The sequence below is a fragment of the Cryptomeria japonica genome, chromosome 6, assembly GCF_030272615.1.
Source record: "Cryptomeria japonica chromosome 6, Sugi_1.0, whole genome shotgun sequence".
Classification (NCBI taxonomy): Eukaryota; Viridiplantae; Streptophyta; class Pinopsida; order Cupressales; family Cupressaceae; genus Cryptomeria; species Cryptomeria japonica.
Genome location: NC_081410.1, coordinates 266,625,069 through 266,645,966, shown reverse-complemented (window position 1 = coordinate 266,645,966; position 20,898 = coordinate 266,625,069). Strand labels below are relative to the sequence as shown.

Below are 20,898 nucleotides of genomic sequence, written 5' to 3'. Positions count from 1 at the left end.
TTATCTTGACTGGGAGGCAATTTTATCTCATTGGCAATACTGAAGACAAAAACAAGGTCAAAGTGTGGAGACCTACCCCAGTATGTTTTGCAAAAAGGCAGTTCAACTTAGGAGATATGTCATGGATCGTGATGTACTTCAGAAGTACATAGGTGGGATGCATGGTCACATAATGAGATCAATCTTGATGACCAAACATATGTACATTGATGAGGCTAGTTTCTAAGTCCACTATTTAATTTGTAGGAATCTTTAATCTTTACCAATAGTCTAACTGAGAGTTTGTCACTAAGATCCACAAACATCCAAAATGAGTGATAATATTCTCATAAAAAAACTTTGAAATTTCTCAAGAAACATGATTTGACATCATTGTGGCTTCCATCCATTTTGTAGAGTGATTAGTTGTAGTAAATACATCCTTGGCTTTGTCTCTTTGGCAGGTTGATAATAGGTTGTACAAAATCATTACCTCATTTTTCAAAAGGTTGTGTAGCTCAAATGGGAGGCAATCACATCTCATCTTGATGGGGTTTTCCTATCCCATTTTGACTGAACTAGCCTTTCAAGGAAGGGAGTGTTAGTTTTAGCAATCAAATTAGCAGAATAGAACAGAAAATCAGAATGCAAAGTAAATCATACGAATAACACACATGTACCCTGGGAAAACCTCCCTCTTGGAGGTGAAAAACCCAGCAACAACTATCTTAGATTGTATTATATTAACCATAGAGCAGATTTACAATATAGCCTTCTAGGGCACAAGCACAACTTATCTGAGATATAACAATTTGAAGAATCAAATCCCTGTAGCTCAATTTGGCAGCCCAGATTTGAGTTCGCTGTCTTTGTATGAAGTTTACTCAGCCTTGCAAGATGTTCGCTCAGTCTTGATAGGGTTCGCTGGGCTGTAACTCTACTTTGCTTGTTGAAGATTGCAGATCAGAACACAAGGGCAGATCGCTGACTAGTAGTTCGCTCACAGCTGGAAGGAGTTTGCTGACCTCTAGATTATGTTCACTGATCTTCCAATCAAGTTTGCTGACTTCTAATATTGATTCGCTATCCTTTAGATATGGTCGCTGTCTTCTAAATGAGATTCGCTGATCAATGAAGATAATTCGCTGATTACAAAAGGCAATTCGTTACTTGATGAAGATAGAGGATATTCGTTGAACGTGTGTCTTGTGACCTCAAGTCACTTCCTTTATATACATGCCTTTAACCCTTATGCCTAGGTCGGCCTTGGTGCCAATTTACAAATTCAATTTCCAAATTACATAGAACCTACCCCAAGTTACACGTTACATATTCAATAGGTCCCGACCTATTGAATTACAAGTTACACAATGAATAGGTCTTGCCCCATAACCATTATAAGTTACATAAGTTGAGCGCCCAAATAGGGCCTACCCTTAACATTCACAAGTTACATTGATATCTATTTGGGCCCAACCCAATTACAAGCTATCCAAATTGGGGCTCAACCCTAAACATTAATCAATTATATCAATACAATTAATTTTAAGGCCAAGGGCCACATTAAAATTAATTACGCTAGGGATTCGACCTACATTGATATCTATTTGGGCCCAACCTAATTACAAGCTATCCAAATTGGGGCTCAACCCTAAACATTAACTGATTATATCAATACAATTAATTTTAAGGCCAAGGGCCACATTAAAATTAATTATGCTAGGGATTCGACCTAGCTACATTTCAACAGGGAGATGTGGTTAGAGAGCTTCCTTTGGAAAAGGATTTCCGTGGTGTTATGGGGTGTCTTGAATGGGTCGATGGATTATACGTTTAGGTAATTCCTTGGGTTCTATAATTATCTGGGTTGTAGGATTTTTAATACCCTACCAAAATAAAGGTGTACCCCACTTACATCCATTGAACATGCACGACACCTTGACACTTAATTATTGTAGACTTGCTAAGCTTATTTGTTGTTAGGGTCTGGTGCAAGCTGAGCACATATCTATTTGTAGGTGCTATGAAGTTGGATTATTGGGAGGATTAAGTAGAAGGCCTTGTTTAGGGAAGCTTGGGCTAGGTTATTTAGGCTGCCGACCTTGTTCTTGCCAAGATTGCCATCGTTGACTTGGAGGTTGTAATATCCTGCTTCTTAGTTCTACGGTTCCAGATTTATTGATGCTCACAATCAAACTTACAAAAAGATGCAAGATCTTTCAAACAGTAGGTTGAGATCATTATCAGATTTGGAAGAAATTGCACTGCAGATCTGAAGTAAATTATTATTTTTCATATCTATTTTGTTGATCAGTCAGGAGACGTACAATGTTCTACACAAATCACTAGTGATTTGTCTCTGTTTTGTCTTCAGCATATTAATGTCAGACCACTAATGTTTGTATGATGCGTTGGGGCTTCCTGGGCTGTTGGTGAATATAGATTGCTTCAGACAAGTTGAGGGTCTGTAATGTTCCACCGTTAGTGTTCTTGCCACTCAAAGTCCACTTAAATCTGTTGTATCGAGCTGATCTGGCATGCTTGTTATAGACATGCAAACTGTCACTTAAATCTGCTGTCACTTAAGAATCAATGCGGCTTTGAAGATTTATGGAAGAGTTTCATCTACGTACTAGTAAAAAGTACCACCTTACTATATGATAACTAGAGTTAGTTTACTCTTACCAAAGATTATCATTTCCAACAAAAAAGAAAGATAAAAGCACCTTGAAGATCATGGGCACTTCACTCAAGGGAAAGTATTCCATCGTAAAATTTCTCTCTAGTTTTGTTTGTCTAAATATTGAGTGGTATACTTTGATAAAAAGAAATAGATTGGAATCTCAGCCATCACATATCAAATTTCTATGCAGTGATTGGCCTTAAAGTGATGCCATTCAAGGGAAGTGTGCATGTAAATGACATCTGGTAGTTGCTAATTCCTGGATGTAAGACCTAACAGACATAATGTAAGACCTCTAGGCATTACAAGTTCCAAATTCATCAATGCTTAGGCTTAGATGATGCCATTGAGGGGGAGTGTATATGTCTATGACATCATCTAGTGGCTAAATGCTGGAGGTAAAACCTAATATGAATAACATAAGACCTCTAGGCATTATAAGTCCTTTGAACATATTGTAAATTCTTCTCTTTGTAAATCTTCCACTTGTAGAAGAATTATATTATATAAGACCTACGAGCACTATGTAATGAAACTTTATAAGTCCCTGTATATTGGAATCTCAGCCACCACATATCAAATTTCTATGCAGTGATTGGTCTTAAAGTGTTTCCATTCAAGGGAAGTGTGCATGTAAATGACATCTGGTAGTGGCTAATTCCTGGATGTAAGACCTAACAGACATAATGTAAGATCTCTAGGCATTACAGGTTCCAAATTCATCAATGCTTAGGCTTAGATGATGCCATTGAGGGGGAGTGTATAGGTCTATGACATCATCTAGTAGCTAAATGCTGGAGGTAAAACCTAATATGAATAACATAAGACCTCTAGGCATTATAAGTCCTTTGAACATATTGTAAATTCTTCTCTTTGTAAATCTTCCACTTGTAGAAGAATTGTATTATATGAGACCTACGAGCACTATGTAATGAAACTTTACAAGTCCCTGTATAAAGTATCACTTTTAAAAAATTGGGATTATAAATTATGACAAGAGGACTTTCATGTAGTCTAGAATACATGTTCTTCATTTTGGCATATATTTGTGTCCCCATTTATCGTTGTGAAGAAGACCTATGTTGCTGAATAAATCTTTTCTTATATAGAAATTGCCAAATGACGCACCCTATAACACTAAGGGGAGTGTTAGAACATGATGTTATTAGAGGGCATACCCTTATAACATTTATATATTGTTTTAATACAAGGTTATAAAAATTTATGCTTATAATATGCCTTGTAAAGAACATGCCATTTAATAGTTAATAATGTAACAACTATTAAATTATTAATTATTTACAAATGGTTGTTTTGAATAGGTGTGACCAATACATCTTTATGTATTTTCCCAGCCCTTCTTCTATATAGGATGTTCTCTCTTATTGAGAGGTGTGTGAGAATTTGGAGATTAATAGTGAATCATATCACTATGCACATGAGGTATTATTGGCCATGTGGAAGTAAGGAGAAGTTGTCCCCAGGTTTGGTTTGAATAGACTATTTTGTAAATGTTTTGTAATGAAATAATGCTTTATGGGGTTTTTCCCTGGAAGGGATTTCTCCATGAATATGTTGTGTAATGTTAAATCTATGCTTATATAATTGTCATTTTATTAATAATGATTAGTACCGTAAGATCCTAATTTCTAAGATTATAGCTCTTTAATTAATCTAGAAGGATTGCTTCTATAATAAGTATATCTTTATTTCTAGATTTTGCAATATTGAATTGTGCAACTTGCTGCCAACAAGCATAAAATATTAATATAGTTTAATTCTTTCACTGTATACTCTCACCTTGCCCACACCGAGGTCCCGGTGATCAAAGGTGTTAAGATTTCATGCATGGTTGATTGGAAAAATTGCAAAAATCAGAAAAATTTCAGTTCGGTACATTACATGATGTTTATATTTGTTTGTAGACTTAAGCATTCCTTAATGCTTAACTATCATATACGAGGCAATCTGTAACTTTTTGGGATTTATGTTTGAAGGCTCAAGCCTCACTCTCTTTGACCAAAAACTGAAACATTTTTTTTGCAATTGTCAATTGGTTTTATATTGGTGGTTTTCCCAATACATAAAAAGGTGACGATGAGTTATAAAATGGAGATTCATAGAGAAAAGAGAGGTCATGCTAGCTGTTTTGTACACATCTTTGGTAGCAAATACTTAGATCAAAATTTTCTCTGAGGAGGTTGCTTAAGTTTAATGGACCCTTTGCATAAATAAATTAAATAGTAGCCATCTATGGGCATGACGTTGCAGTTAGAGACTCTTTGGAGATGTCAATTGGAGAGCATTTCCTCAATTTATTTGAAGCAATACTTGTCGAAACTAGTTGAATCCAAAAAAGGTGTTTCAAGCTTATGTAGTGGTGGCCTGATTAATAGGATATGCTGCAGGCACAGTACAGGAGAAATATTCATGTTAGTAATTGGCTTGCTTAAAGGACATTGTATTTAAAGAGATAATGAAGGTAGATGTGGATATTTGCGTTTCTCTTCCTTGTGAGTCTCTAAACGATAATTATTGTGCTTTGTGATTTGTTATGGTTTTGCACAACTCTTGATGAAATAGCTCGTTTGGAGAGGCATAGGATTTATTCTTGTATTTTTCTTGATAATACTTGAATTTTACTATTATTTTCCTCCCATTAGTGCAATGTTTCTTGGATTTTGTGTCCTTTTTAAAATGCTGAAAGTTGAATTTTTTTCTCAAATGTTTCAGGGTTTTGAGGCAAAGCTCATAGATGTAAATCGGACATGCAAAGTTACTAAGGTGATTTTAGTTCCACTCAAATTTCTGTTTATATTTTACCACTTACATAATTCTGTGCACACATACATCTGCTATTAAAAAAACATGAACAATCTGGAGATATTTAATACTCAGTGCTAATGCATAGAACATTTCTTGACCTTTGGCAGGGAGGACAAGTGCATAAATTTTCTGCGATAGTTGCTTGTGGGAACTTTAATGGTGTAGTTGGCTATGGAAAAGGGAAGGGTACAGCAGTTCCAGTTGCTCTTCAGAGGGTGAGTTATTCCTTTTTGCAATTGATCCACTTTAGAAATATAGCACAATCTTTGATTGCTGAAACATTGAAATGCTTTGATCACTCTGCAGTAGCATTGTTCTGAATTTCTCCCATTCGTGGTGGAAAAATGTGATGCAGTATTTTGTTTTACTTTTGCCATCTAATCATCTTTTGATATTGTACTGTTGATGTGTCTTTGTGTATTTTTAATTATATTTGGCTGTGTTTGGTAGTATAACAATCTGGAACATGTTATCTGCAGAAAATTTTCAACTACCAACTGATAAAAGTTCAGTATAGTACAATGTAAGCCTGATAAGCCTGATATTGAAATTCTAAGTACCTGCTATCTATAACATATCATAACGCTCATTGTATTCCTCAGTACATTAAATGATTAAAGAATACGTGTGGTATTGACAATTTGATTTAGTATATTAATTAAACAGTCCCATCATGCCTATCTTGGTATATTTGAGTTAGTAAAATATATTGGCATATTGCGTTGACTGTCTAATTAAATTGTGTTATGTATGGGTATTGGAACAATTATATTGTGTAATTTATGGTTTGATTAGTTTTTATTTAGTCATGGTTGTGGTGTTTGATGGTTGTCCAGCCACTGCATCTTTTTGGCTGTACCATATTTATGATCAAACCCACATTATAGGAGCTATGGTTATCATTCCCAGTGTTGCGTTTATCTTAGTAATATCAATTGCATAATTTATATACTTAAATCTATGTTCTTATTATTATTACAACTTCGTTTTTGTTTACTTTTATTCTGGTGTGATTTTGTATATTTGTTCATATGTTTTATACTATTTTGTTATTGTCGCCTACTCAATTTGGGTCAAAGTAGATGTCAGTTGACTCAACGGCTGGGAAATTATTATCATTGATGACAATGGTAGGCTTAAGTTTCCTCTATAAATTGTAATCTAAGAACACATTCACGAAGAAATTCATGAATGGTGTGGAACAAGCATGATTACCAACTAATGCCCACTTTTCACCTGCCACTCACTTGATGCAACATATGCACAAAGAAAGAGAATGGGACATTGTTGTGACATACTCACACATCGCTCCATTGCAAATGGGGACCCCTACTTTCTGCTTTCTAGGGTTTGCTTTTTAGGTCTTTTAGGTTCTTGTCTATTGACCTTTTGCATTTGAAGGGTCACCAGGGGGCTCATTAGGGTAGCAGGCTCTGTTTGAGTCAGGTGGATCTCCTCAAGAGGTCAGGTCAATTGAGTGATTAGGGGTAATTTAGATCATTCCTAGGGTGTTTTTTGTGTACTATCTGGTCGCACTTCAAGTTGCTAAATCAAATCTTGGTTGAATGCATAATGTCCTCCTAGGTCCCATCCCTTACATCAAGGGCAGAGCGAATTCGCCTTGAGAAGTCTGGAATGTCATCCTGATCCTCAAATGTCTCGAAATTTGGCTATCTGGAATGCCATCCTGATCTTGAAATTTGACCAAGTCAGGAAAATTGAAGAATCCTCCAAAAACTAGATTTTGCATTATAACTCCTGGAGGTCCGAAACCACTCTCAAACATCCTGACAGTATATATGGAATATAACTTAAAGTATAAGCTTCTTTCTTATACTTAAATGTTATATTCCATATATGAATCCTGACGGAGAGGCTAAAATGTCAAATTTCGCTCCTGACCCTTCCAAAGGGTCCAGAGCAAAATTTCACAAAGGACCTAAATTCTTCACCTAAATCATTGAATGGTTGAGCAAATTCGCAAGGATATGGATCAAGGCTAAGACAAAGTCAAGTCAGTTTGAAGGTGAATTGACCCTAGAATAGGAATTTCGCTCTTGACCCTTCCAAAGGGTCCAGAGTGAATTCCTCTATAAGACACTCTACATTGCCCAAAGCCATGAGCTAATCCATGTCCCAGGTATTATTGAAGGCAACTCACTTGTCTAAATGAAGAAATGTGGGAAATGGAGTCAGAAATCAACCCAAAATGCAAATTTCGCTCCTGACCCTTCCAAAGGGTCCAGAGCGAAATTCTTGTAAGACCCTATTTCTTCACAAAATCTTGAACTAGATGCCAACTTGAGGAGCAAATTCACTTGATCATGATGGAAGGAGGCCTAAGAAGTTATATCCAAGCCAAAGAAGGGAGGAAAAAGGTGAGAAATGAGCCCAAGTAAGAATTTCGCTCCTGACCCTTCCAAAGGGTCTAGAGCGAAATTCACATAACCTTCATTTTCTTCCTTGTCATGGCCAAGTTTTGGACTTCTAAGGCATGGTTGGAGTGACCTTGAGGTGTTCTAGCCTTTGAAAGAAGGTTTGAGGTGATGAAATGGTGAAAATAAACCTAGAATGGAAATTTCGCTCTTGACCCTTCCAAAGGGTCCATAGCGAAATTCTCCATAAACCTCATTTTCTTCCTTGTTTAGACTAAAAGCCTTGTTCCTTGGACATAGTGGGGGTAAATGGACATGTTCTTGCCTTAGGAAGTGAATGAAAGCATTGAAAAGTGAGGATTTTGTCCACTATTGGGAATTTCGCTCTTGACCTTTCCAAAGGGTCCAGAGCGAAATTCTCCATAAACCTCATTTTCTTCCTTGTTTGGACCAACATCTTAGTTCCTTGGGCATATTTGGAAGTGGATTGACATGTTTTTTGCCTTAGGAAGTGATTAGAAGTGAAGGAGTGAAGGATTTTGTCCTAAATCATGAATTTCGCTCCTGACCCTTCCAAAGGGTCCGGAGCGAAATTCTTGAAAACACCTATTTCCCCTTTGGAGGAGGTCAAATCCTTGGTTTTTATGGCGTGGATTGAAGTGAAGTGATGTGTCCTTGCCTTTTGAGGTAGTTTGGAGTTGAAAAAATGAAGAAATGAGCTCAAGACATGAATTTCGCTCCTGACCCTTCCAAAGGGTCTAGAGCGAAATTCCCAAAATCTCCTTTTTCTCCCAATTTTGTGTCAAGCCAAGTGTGGTTCAGGGTGAATTAAGATTGGAGATACCCCTAGGCATGCCTTTGAATAGCTTGTGACCACCAAATGTGAAGGAATTGAGCTGAAACTTGAATTTCGCTCCTGACCCTTCCAAAGGGTCCATAGTGAAATTCTCTATAGGTCCTGTCCTTGGCCATGGTTTTTAGCGAAATTCTCCTTTCAGACCTTTTTGAGGTCAAACAAGTGTGGTCTTCGTGAAAGGGAGATCCAAAAGGGAGAGTCAAAGGAAAGTAAGGTATGAAGAATGAAACTAGGTGAAGGAAAACAAGCAAATCAAGAGTTTCGTTCCTGACCCTTCCAAAGGGTCCAGAGCGAAATTCCCAAAATCACCTAGTTTGCCCATGATTGAGATTAAGAGATGGATTCCTAGGCCTTGGTGGAGAGAGGGCTAGCATGTGCTTGTCTTGGGAGGCATTTTGGAGTAGAGAAATGATAGATTTTGAGCCTAAGGAAGAATTTCGCTCCTGACCCTTCCAAAGGGTCCAGAGCAAAATCCTTAAAACCTCTATTCTGCTCCAATTTTGCATCAAACCTAGTGTTGATTGAGATTAAAGGCATCCTTAGACATGCATTTGAGCAAGTTGTGGTCACAAAATGTGAAGATTTTGTCCTAAAATGTGAATTTCGCTCTTGACCCTTCCAAAGGGTCCAGAGCGAAATTCCTTATAGGTCCTGTCCTTGGCCAAGGTCCAAAGCGGAATCCTCTTTTTTGGTCTTTTTGGAGGTCAAATCAATGATCTCTTCAGGAGAAAGCGATTCAAAGGTCAAGAGAAGTTCAAGGCAAGGAGATGAGGTCTAAATTGAGCAAAATAGCAAATTTCGCTCCTGACCCTTCCAAAGGGTCCAGAGCGAAATTCTTATAGGGCCTGTCCTTGGGGAGGATCTTGAGCGAATTTCATTCTAATACCTTTTTGTTGATGATTTAAGGTAGAAAATGCTATGTGAGATAAATATATCATGTGTACTTAATCATCTTTTGGTTTGTTTTGCAGGTGGAAGAAAATCAGGCCAGGACAAGGATGACCTATTCGCAGCCCATCACCATCAAGGACGTCCCAAATGCATAAAGGAGGACTCAAGGTGTTTTGAAGCGTTGGATGTAATGTCCCCATTTAAGACTTACCATAATTTAATATTGAGACATCAATTTCAAATTAAAGTGAGAATGATAATATATTAATAAACATAAAATTATTAAAAAAAAACACATTTCATTAAAATATTGAATTTAAAAGAGTAGTACTTATCTTGGCACTCTCCCAAGCAAAATTCTTCAGCATGTTGTTGACTCCTCTTAAACATTTGTTAACCCTCTGGCTCAAATCACAAACAAAAATTCCCAGATTCCTTGTAAAAGCTTAAGTGGTGTTGAAATTGAAAACACAAACAATATCTCCAAATATTACAAGTGGGCCCCATTCCCTATGGTGGAGCTGCTGCTAAAACACACAACAAAAGTTGTGAAATCTTCAACCTTTTCTACAAATACTATTGGAAGATTCTTTTATTATAATATTCTGAATAATTATTGGGTGGGCCCACAAAGCACTTTGGCAAGCTCCTTCTAATATTAATTAACTTAAATTTCTGTTGAAGTCTTTTTCCTTAAATTCTGATTTCTCTGTCAGATCAGAGGCCTCCCACGTGGTATTTCTTCCTTTATAATAAGATATGGTGTTCTCCCGGACTGCTGACTTTGTTCCTTATGCAATTGATAGTATACCCAAGGTAATTGCTCACAAGGAGCGATCCAAGATGGATCACTAATAATAGACAAACTTCCCACGATCTATATGTATATATTCACGTATACAGTATATTATTGACTTGTTGATGTCCTCCTCCCCTTTTTTTTCCAAAAGAGATATATCATACTTGTATATGAAACTTAAAGTCTTCCTAAGAGCTCGTGACTCTTTACCAAGAGACCGATGGCTTTTGAAGACAAACCGATTCATAAATGTAATCGGAATAATAACCAAACCGATACAGATATAATCGGTTATGTATAATTAATAACAAACAACCATAAACGATATTAACCAATACGTCTCCCCCCCACTTAGAACGGTCAAGCATTAACACGTCTAAAAGACTAAGTTAACACGTTTTAACAAAGAGTCAATTCATATTTAATCATAACATAGAACTGATTTATATATTAAGCATTACATAGAATCGATTCATATATTAATCGATTCATATTAATTATCTCATAGAATCGAATCATATAATAGTTGATTCATATACATAATACCATGTATATTAATTAGTGAACTAAGTTGACTCGGTCAGTGTAATATATTCAATATATCTATTTTATGTTTTAATGGTAAAACTTCTTTAATAGTTAATATAATATTAATAATTGAAATATGAACGTTACATTAAAATAAAACAATAATAATAAATAATAATCATAACAAATAATAAATATTAATAATCATATATTAAAGGAAAATCGTGAAGTCTCATAAATCAGACGATTTTCCAATATTATTAAATGTTAATTAATAAATGTTTTCATTATCATATTTATTTAATCCAATGTCCAAAGAGGGGTTATGACAGTTACATCACATTAATAATATTATTACATACTATCAGGATTGAGTTGTGTTAACAATATTAAATTGTATTAATATTAACTGTATTAGTAGTATTAATATTGAATTGTATTAGCAATATTAGATTGTATTAGTAATGTTAATTGTATTAACAATATTGAATTGTATTAATAATATTAAACAGCATCATACGAAATCATTAGCAACCCACATATTCATACCGTAGAGTTTTTTCAGTCAATGTGACTGCCGGCGTCTTCTTTCTTTCCATATTCTGCTCTTCATACTTTCCCGTGTCTGTATTGCTGGAGGAAGGTGGTCAGGTTATTTAATTTTCTTGACAAGCCACGACCCTTCCTAAAGGATATGACTCCCCCTTGAGTCGTGCCTTCTCTAATTTAAATTTGTCATTATTAAACACAGCCCGATGCATTAATAATATGATCGGTGATTTTGAAATAAACAAGTTTTGATAGAGGTAATGCTCAATATTAATAAATTGTGAATAATTCTATTAATAATAAAATGTGATTCACATATTACTAAATAATTTGTGTATAATAATTTTCAATATTAATTTGTGAATAATAATAATAATATTTAATAATTAAATATTAATAAATATTAATAATAATATTTAATAACTAAATATTAATAATTTCAAATAATCATTTGTTGATTATATTAATTTATAATAATAATTGTTTCATTTAGATTATAAATAACGATCAAGAAGGGGACATGACATTGGAAGACTTCAAGTGTTCGAGGAGTTGCAAGCTAGCCTCAAGACCTCATTCTAGCACATGAAGAAACCACATGATGACAGAGAAGAATGTCACTTCAAGGTGAGGTATGCTACCAGAGAAAGAACACTTGACAATGAGGAAGCCTCATCAAGCATATGGGAGTCAATGAGGTACATCATTCATCGCGTCAAAAGACAGAAAAGAGATTGACCAAGACACAAACGTCAGACAAGGTGGCATCCCAATCATTTTTCCTCCAGTTAGATTGGTCCACCTCAGCATGTCCAGATTTAATGTACCTGACTCATCGGGGATGACACAAACTTCGGTGTACCTACCCCTGCTTCCTATTGGTCCTCACTCCTGGAATGTAATTTTCTCATTGGCTAAGTAAGTTTGTTATAACAAACCCTAATTAGGGTTTCTATCCTTTAATCCTAGCCATTGAGTCTAAGTCAATCAAAGCCGTCAATTTGTAAAGGGCTCTCTATATAAAGCCTTGGCTCCTCATTTGTAAGGGTTAATAGTCAGAGAATAGTTAGGAGTTAGCAAAAGAGAGATAGTCAATAATTAGTAGCTCAATAGTAGATAGCATTTTAGAGTAGAGTAGAAAGAGAAGGCAAAGATTGTTGCCAAGAGATTGTTGCAAAAGACACATAAACTTCATTGAAGGAATGGTGAATTCTATGTGTCGATTCTACAATTTGCATGGTCTCTATACTTCTCAAATTTAATTTCATGTTATTAGATGAATGGAAGAAATTTGTATGATCAATGGTGAAATTTGTATATCCATACTACTAGCGGTTTGTTGATTGCAAACTTGCCTTGCGTAGTCAACTGGAATCATTCAGCTTAAGCTTAACTTCAATTATCGCTTCTTCATTGATATGCATCAACCTGACGGTGTCTATGCTTGTAGCAGTGATCTGAACATCATAAAGCTTTCCTTAGAAGATCGCACTAACATTGTGGAGATGATCCTAGCATGTCAAAGCAAGACTTAGTTAAAGTTTCATCAAAGGTCATCCATTGCTCCTACATTCTTAGTGTTAGAATTAGATCCTTCTCCTACCCTTATCCTTTTCCCTTCTTTAAAAATCAAGGATCAGTAAAGACCCACGTTCCAGTGATATCCAAAGCAAATCAGACGCTCAGGTCATCGAATGTAAGTCCCCTTGTGATTCCAGCAAAATCCCATCATACCACAAGAGCTTATCACACATAGAGACCCTACAAGCAGAACCTTGGAGCTACTTCGATTGATCCTTCTATGAGATCTTCAGCATTTGGGGAAGCTTTATTCAAGAGAGGATAAGGTACCTTTAGGTATTTTATTCTGTGTTTGGTCGTGTACAAAAGACACATCAACAAACATCTAATGTGTGAGAATTTTACAAAAATAAAGAGACACTTCAAAAAAATGAACAAGAGTAACAAGACAAAGATCTTGATATAGTCAATGTTCAAAATTGCAAGTTAAAACAACCAAAAATGTCTTAAGAGATGAGAATGATGTAATGTCCCATTTTTTCAAGTTTTCTTGTAGTGCATCTAGTGTTGACTTTTAGGGTTTGTGTTATCCAGTTCAAAGGAGTATTTTGATGTTGTCATTGAGCTTAGAGGATTTATTGGAGTTGTCTGACACTTTTTGGAGGGATTTTAGACAATTTGTCCGTACTTACTATTTATAGTAAGTTTTAGTCAAGACACCAATTTGGTTATGTTGCATATATGAATGTCATTGTTGTCATTGATGTCAAACCGATGTTATTTTGTGTGGTCCGGTTGTTGGTGATCCGGATATGTATTTTGATGAATATGTTCAGTGGAAGTATGGTGTATCTAGTTGATGGTCTGGATGTCTGTTTCTATGATATTATGCTACAGAATTGATTGCATATTCACGTGGTGTTGATTAGAGGATATGGGATGATGATTCAGTGTGTTTTCAGAGTTTGGTGTTCCTTACTTGGTCCGGTAGTGATTTTGTTATCTTTAGTGATTGCTCTAGTGAACTATGTTATGTTCTGGAATGAATGCTTGTACTGGATATGCTTCAGATAATTGTGTAGATCAAATATTACTATTCTCAAGGTGTTGTACTTCCTTTATGGTGGATTGCTTATTCTGTTTTTTGGGTCCGAGTTAAGACTTTTTGGATTTAGCAAATTAGTTTGTACTGGCTTATGCATATTGGTTCGAGTGGTTGCGTGCAAAGATTTTTGATGATGATTGGAAGGTGTTCCAACTTGGTGTGAACTCTCACATGTCTTCTTTACCTTCCAGATGATATATTTTTGAGTTGATGCTATGTACACTTTACATTTTCCTTTGGCCAACCTTGCAAAGTTTATTTTGATCTGATTGATATATATTAGGCAGATTGGTTATGTTTGATATAATGCATGTTATGGTGATGGATGAAAAGAGTGTGCTATGATGATATGAAGGAAGTGTGAAGTAAATCTAAGGTTCGGTGGTTGTGTAGAGCAGATAGATGAGTACAAATTGTGAACTATTATTCGCATACTGATAGATCCTATTTTGTATACAGTTCAATCTATTATTTCTATTGTATCTGAGCAGTATTTTGTATCTTGCCCCGAAGAAGTGTTCTTCAGTGGAGCAAGTCATGATTTAGTATCTTGCCTAAGGTTGTGCACCTTAGTCTGCAAGTCCGGAGCAGTGAGCTCTTTGGTAGGAAGCCATATTCATTGTAAAGTGTTGATATATATTGAGTTAGTTTCTCACCGTGGTTTTTCTCAGTTTGGGTTTTCCACATAAAATTCTTGGTGTTCTTGAGTGGATGCTTTTTGGTGTTTTGATGGTTTACTTTTATGTATAAGTGTTGGGATAAATGTTATGGTTCAAGTAACTTAATGTGATCAAGTTTTTGTATATGCTGATTCAGCCCCCTGCCCCTCTCAGCTTCCGGTAGTGTTCAACAAGTTAGTTGGAAGAGTTACTATGTTTGGGTAGTCGGTGATTGCTAAAATTGATGATATCTTGGCGACGTGAGTTGTTTTGAGATATTTTAAATAACATTAAAATACTAAAGTTAAATGAAATATTTAACTAACACTATTTAATTTAATAACATGACTTTATTGGTGCCTAGGGAGATATAAGGTGTTGATTTAAAATATTAATAAAGTGACTTCTTTTTGGTGCCTAGATAAGGTGAATTTAAAATTAAATTAAAAAGTGCAAAACCCTAATTAGGGCGTTGGCTTGGTAGAGCTTATAAAAAGGGATTTTGGGGCTCATTTCAGATTTTGGGAGTTCATTATTTCTAGTATTCTCTTTGAGAGAACCCTACATGGTTTTGGAGATTTGGACTTGGTCTAGTTCAGCCTTCCTGAGGACGAAATCACTCTTGAAGAAGACTAGCTACGGTATTGAAAGATCTACTTTGGTTGGTATTTGTTGGAGATATCTTGTAGGTATTTCACAGTGCTTTTAGATTAGTGCTTTCAGATTTGAGATTTCTGAAGTGGTTCCTTTCAATGGATGATTTACAATATTCAGGACACATTGAAGACATCTTTTTTGGCCTGGGATTATTACTTCATTTCTTGGTGTGGTTTGGTGATTCATGCTTGACGTTGGTTTTGTCCACATTCTTGGTGTAGATAATCACATTCGTTCTAGGCAAGATTTGATGATTGATTGGAGTGACTTCATTGATATCTTTACTGGTGTGGAGTTGTGTTGATGTGTCTTTTGTACACGACCAAATACAGAATAAAATACCTAAAGGTATCTTATCCTCTCTTGAATAAAGCTTCCCCGAATGCTGAAGATCTCACAGAACGATCAATCGGAGTAGCTCCAAGGTTCTGATTGTAGGTTCTCTACGTGTGGATAAGCTCTTGCGGTATGATGTGATTTTGCTGGAATCACAAGGGGACTTACGTTGATGACCTGAGCGTCTGATTTGCTTTAGATATCACTAGAACGTGGGTCTTTACCGATCCTTGATTTTTAAAAAAGGGAAAAGGATAAGGGTTGGAGAAGGATCTAATTCTAACACTAAGAATGTAGGAGCAATAGATGACCTTTGATGAAACTTTAACTAAGTCTTGCTTTGACATGCTAGGATCATCTCCACAAGGTTAGTGCGATCTTCTAAGGAAAGCTTTATGATGTTCAGATCACCGCTACAAGCATAGACACCGTCAGGTTGATGCATATCAATGAAGAAGCGATGATTAAAGTTAAGCTTAAGTTGAATGATTTCAGTTGACTACGCAAGGCAAGTTTGCAATCAACAAACCGCTAGTAGTATGGATATACAAATTTCACCATTGATCATACAAATTTCTTCCATTCATCTAATAACTTGAAATTAAATTTGAGAAGTATAGAGACCATGCAAATTGTAGAATCGACACATAGAATTCACCATTCCTTCAATGAAGTTTACATGTCTTTTGCAACAATCTCTTGGCAACAATCTTTGCCTTCTCTTTCTACTCTACTCTAAAATGCTATCTACTATTGAGCTACTAATTATTGACTATCTCTCTTTTGCTAACTCCTAACTATTCTCTGATTATTAACCCTTACAAATGAGGAGCCAAGGCTTTATATAGAGAGCCCTTTACAAATTGACGGCTCTGATTGACTTAGAATCAATGGCTAGGATTACAGGATAGAAACCCTAATTAAGGTTTGTTATAACAAACTTCCTTAGCCAATGAGAAAATTACATTCCAGGAGTGAGGACCAGAGAAACGGGACTCGCCCGGACTCGCCCAGGCTCGGCGAGTCCGAGTACGAGTCATGCTCGGCGAGTCCTAGGGACTCGGACTCGGACTCGTCCGAGTCTGGGGAGTAAACTCGCCAGACTCGCCGAGTTGGCGAGTTTGGCTCAAAATCGCCAGACTCGGCGAGTCCTGAGCCCCAGACTCGACTACTGGCTGGGATAATAAAATGACAAAAAAAAAACATTTTAAAAAGTAATAAGTTTTTTTGGAAGGGTCAGGAGCGAAATTTGACATTTTGGTCTCTCCGTCAGGATTATTTTATGGAATATAACATTTAAGTATAAGTGACATTTCTTATACTTTAAGTTATATTCCATATATACTGTCAGGATGTTTGAGAGTGGTTTTGGGCCTCCCGGAGTTATATTGCAAAATCTAGTTTTTGGAGGATTCTTCAGTTTTCTAGACTTAGTCAAATTTCAGGATCAGGACATTCCAGACTTAGCCAAATTTCAGGGCATTTGAAGATCAAGATGACATTCCAGACTTTATCACTCACCAACTTGACCTAGCTCAGACCTTCAAGAATGATACTCACTCACCGAGCAAGACCCAATTAGCAACAAGAGCAAAACCAGGCCCTAAGGAAGACTCTCAAAGAAACCCTAATTCAGACTTGTAATAAGTTTTTTTGGCCTCGTAGGGCACTGCCCCTCGACCTCGCCCTGTATCACGATAGGGAGCGCGCAAGGGGCGCTGCCCCTTGACCCCGCAATGGGTGATGCCCCTTGACCCCACCTTGGGGGCGCTGCCCCCAAACCCCCGTCGAAAAATATGGGGGGAAACTGCATCGATAATAGTAGAGAAAATTTAACCTCCGAGTCTGACACTGATTGGATCGACCAGGTAGATATAGAGGTTGAGACTGTAGCCATGGCAAAGGAGGAGCGGTGAGCAAGAGCACAGATAGGAGATTCAGAGGCAGATAGTGACACGGATGTTCTTGATGTTGGTGAGCATGGCATGGTGTCACGGGGAGCGGCTATGGCAGTCGAATCATCCAGGACCTACCTTAGACGCCTTCGTAGGGGGCCGGGGCCGGAGGGTGTAGGCTCCTCTGAGCCATAGACTTGTAGTTGTATTTACCTTTGGTATTTGTATGAAACATTTGATGATGATCATATGATGACATGGATTTTTTATTCCATGAGTTTTGTAATATTGTATACATTTGACAATATTTATATATCTATGTTTGTTATTTTCTTCAGCTACAATTTGCGTTTATGCTTATGTGATTGATGTATACTTGTGTATGTAATCAAATGAGCCGAGTTTGATGATGTTATTGTGTCTTTAAGGTGTATTCAATAAAGGGTGTTTGAAACAAGTTTTAAATATTTAAAAATCTCTAAATTTCTTGATTTTTTCACTATCCCGAGTCCAGCTGAGTCTGGAGCCGAGTCTGACGCCAAGTCCCGAGTCCGAGTCCGAGTCGGCCTTGCCGAGTCCGAGCCGAGTCCGAGTCCCGTTTCTTTGGTGAGGACCAATAGGAAGCAAGGGTAGGTACATCGAAGTTTGTGCCATCACTGATAAATTAGGTACATTGAATCTGGTCATGCTGAGGTGGACCAATCCGACTGGAGGAATGATGATTGGAATGCCACCTTGTCTAACGCTTGTGACTTGGTTGATCCTCTTCTGTTTCTGATGTGATGAATGATGTACTTCCTTGACTCCCCTGTGCTTGATGAGGCTTCCTTATGGTCAAGTCTTCTTCCTTCGGTAGCATATCTCGCCTTGAAGTGCTGGCAAAGCCTTTCTTTGTCATCTTGTGGTTCATTAGTGTGGCGGAGTGAAGGTTAGATAGCTTGCAATCCTTGAACACTTGAAATCTGCCAATGCTTTTCTCGAACACTTGAAGTCTTCCTCCATGCATTTGGAGTGTCCTTGATGATGATGGGCTTAGAATAGGTCGTCCTTGTCCTGGCCTGATTTTCTTTCACCTACAACACAAACCAAAAGATGATCAAGTACACATGATATATTTATCCCATTCATAGCATTTCTTATCTTAAATTATTAACAAGAAGGCATCGAGATAGAATTTGCCTTAGAATCCTTCCCAGGGACAGGCCCTATAAGAATTTTGCTCAGGACCCTTTGGAAGGGTCAGGAGCGAATTTTGACAAAGTTGCTCAATCAGACCTCATTCTCAACATTACCTCACGAAGATCAAGTCATTAACCTCCAAAATTGCCAAGGAATAGGTTTTGCTCAAGGACCTAGGCAAAATGTTACACCACTTAGGAATTTCGCTTTGGACCCTTTGGAAGGTTTAGGAGCGAAATTTGCATTCTTGGCTCAAATTCTTCTCACTTTGTGACCATACTCGCTCAAATGCATGTCTAAGGATGCCCTCAATCTCAACCAATACCAAGCTTGATGCAAAATTGGAGCAAAATGGAGTTTTTAAGGATTTCGCTCTGGACCCTTTGGAAGGGTTAGGAGCGAAATTCTTGAATTAGGCTCAAATTCTATCATTTCTTCACTCCAAAATGCCTCCAAGACAAGCATATGCTAGCCTTCTCTCCACCAAAGCCTAGGAATCCACCACTTGACTTTCATCATGAGCAAATTAGGTGAAATTGAGAATTTCGCTCTGGACCCTTTGGAAGGGTTAGGAGTGAAATTCTTGACTTGCTTGTTTTCCTTCACCAAGGTCTATCCTTTTCACTCTCTATACTTGGACTCTCATCTTTGGATCCCTCTCCCATGCATGCAACACTTGTTTGACCCTCAAAATGGCTAGAAAGGAGAATTTCGCTAAAAATCATGGCCAGGGACAAGACCTATTTAAGATTTCGCTCTGGACCCTTTGGAAGGGTTAGGAGCGAAATCCTAGTTTAAGCTCAAAATCTTGATCATTGGTGGCCACAATGAATTCAAAGGCATGCCTAGGGGGCCTTCCAAGCTCAATCTACCTTGATCCACACTTAGCTTGACACAAAAATGGAAGGAAAAGAGGGATTTTGGGAATTTCGCTCTGGACCCTTCAGAAGGGTCAGGAGCGAAATTCTAGTTTTGAGGACATTTCTTCATTCTTTCAACTCCAAACCACCTCAAAAGGCAAGGACACGTCACTCCACACCTATCTATGCCATACAAACCAAGGATTTGACCATCTCCAAGGGAAAATAGGTGTCCTTCAAGAATTTCGCTCTGGACCCTTTGGAAGGGTCAGGAGCGAAATTCGAGTCTTAGCTCAATTCCTTCACGTTTGGTGATCATAAGCAACTCAAAGCCATGCCTAAGGAAATATTCAATCTTGATCCACACTTGGCTAGACATAAAATTGAGAGGAAAAGGTAGATTTTAGGAATTTCGCTCTGGACCCTTTGGAAGGGTCAGGAGCGAAATTCAAGATTGAGGCTTGATTCTTCATTCCCTTCGCCCTCATTCACTTCCTAAGGCAAAACATGTTGATTTACTTCCAAATACTCCCAAGGAACTAAGATCTTGGTCCAAACAAGGAAGAAATGGGTGTGTTCTTGGAATTTCGCTCTGGACTCCATTGCTTCTCTTTGCCTTCAAGCTTGATCAAACTCACTTCTCCTCACAATAATCAAATCCATCTGCCATCCTTTCAGCTCAAAACAAGGTCGTTTTCATCATTTTAGGCAAGATAGGGAGTCAAACTGAGGATTTCGCTCTAGACTTAGGCCAAGGACAAGACCTATAGGGAATTTCGCGCTGGACCCCTTGGAAGGGTCAGGAGCGAAATTCTCCATTTGGGTTGATTTCTACCACTTCATCGCCTCAAACCTCTTCTCAAAGGCAAATATGCATCAAAGCCTCCTCAACCATGCCTCAAAAATCCAAAACTTGGCCATATCAAAGAGCAAAATAGAGGAAAAGTGAATTTCGCTCTGGACCATTTGGAACGGTCAGGAGTGAAATTCTCATTTTAGGCTCATTTTCACCTTTTTCCTCCCTTCTTTGGCTTGGATATAACTTATTAGGCCTCTCCTGATCATCCTCCAGTCCAAGTTAGCATTCACTTCAAGGTTTTGTGAAGAAAAAAGGGTCTCATATGAATTTCGCTTTGGACCCTTTGGAAGGGTCAGGAGCGAAATTCCTCCTTATGCTCAAATCCTGACTTCATTTTCATA

General features: G+C 37.4%; 1 protein-coding gene across 1 annotated transcript in view; it reads left to right on the top strand.

Moving 5' to 3' along the window:
* The window catches only part of LOC131062606 (protein Ycf2), a 198,422-nt gene that overhangs the window by 98,151 nt on the left and 79,373 nt on the right, over window positions 1-20,898 (top strand). Inside the window, exons 3-4 of the mRNA XM_057996302.2 lie at window positions 5,396-5,446; window positions 5,596-5,703. Of these exons, the coding sequence (XP_057852285.2) occupies window positions 5,396-5,446; window positions 5,596-5,703 (159 nt within the window). The remainder of the gene's footprint in view (window positions 1-5,395; window positions 5,447-5,595; window positions 5,704-20,898) is intronic.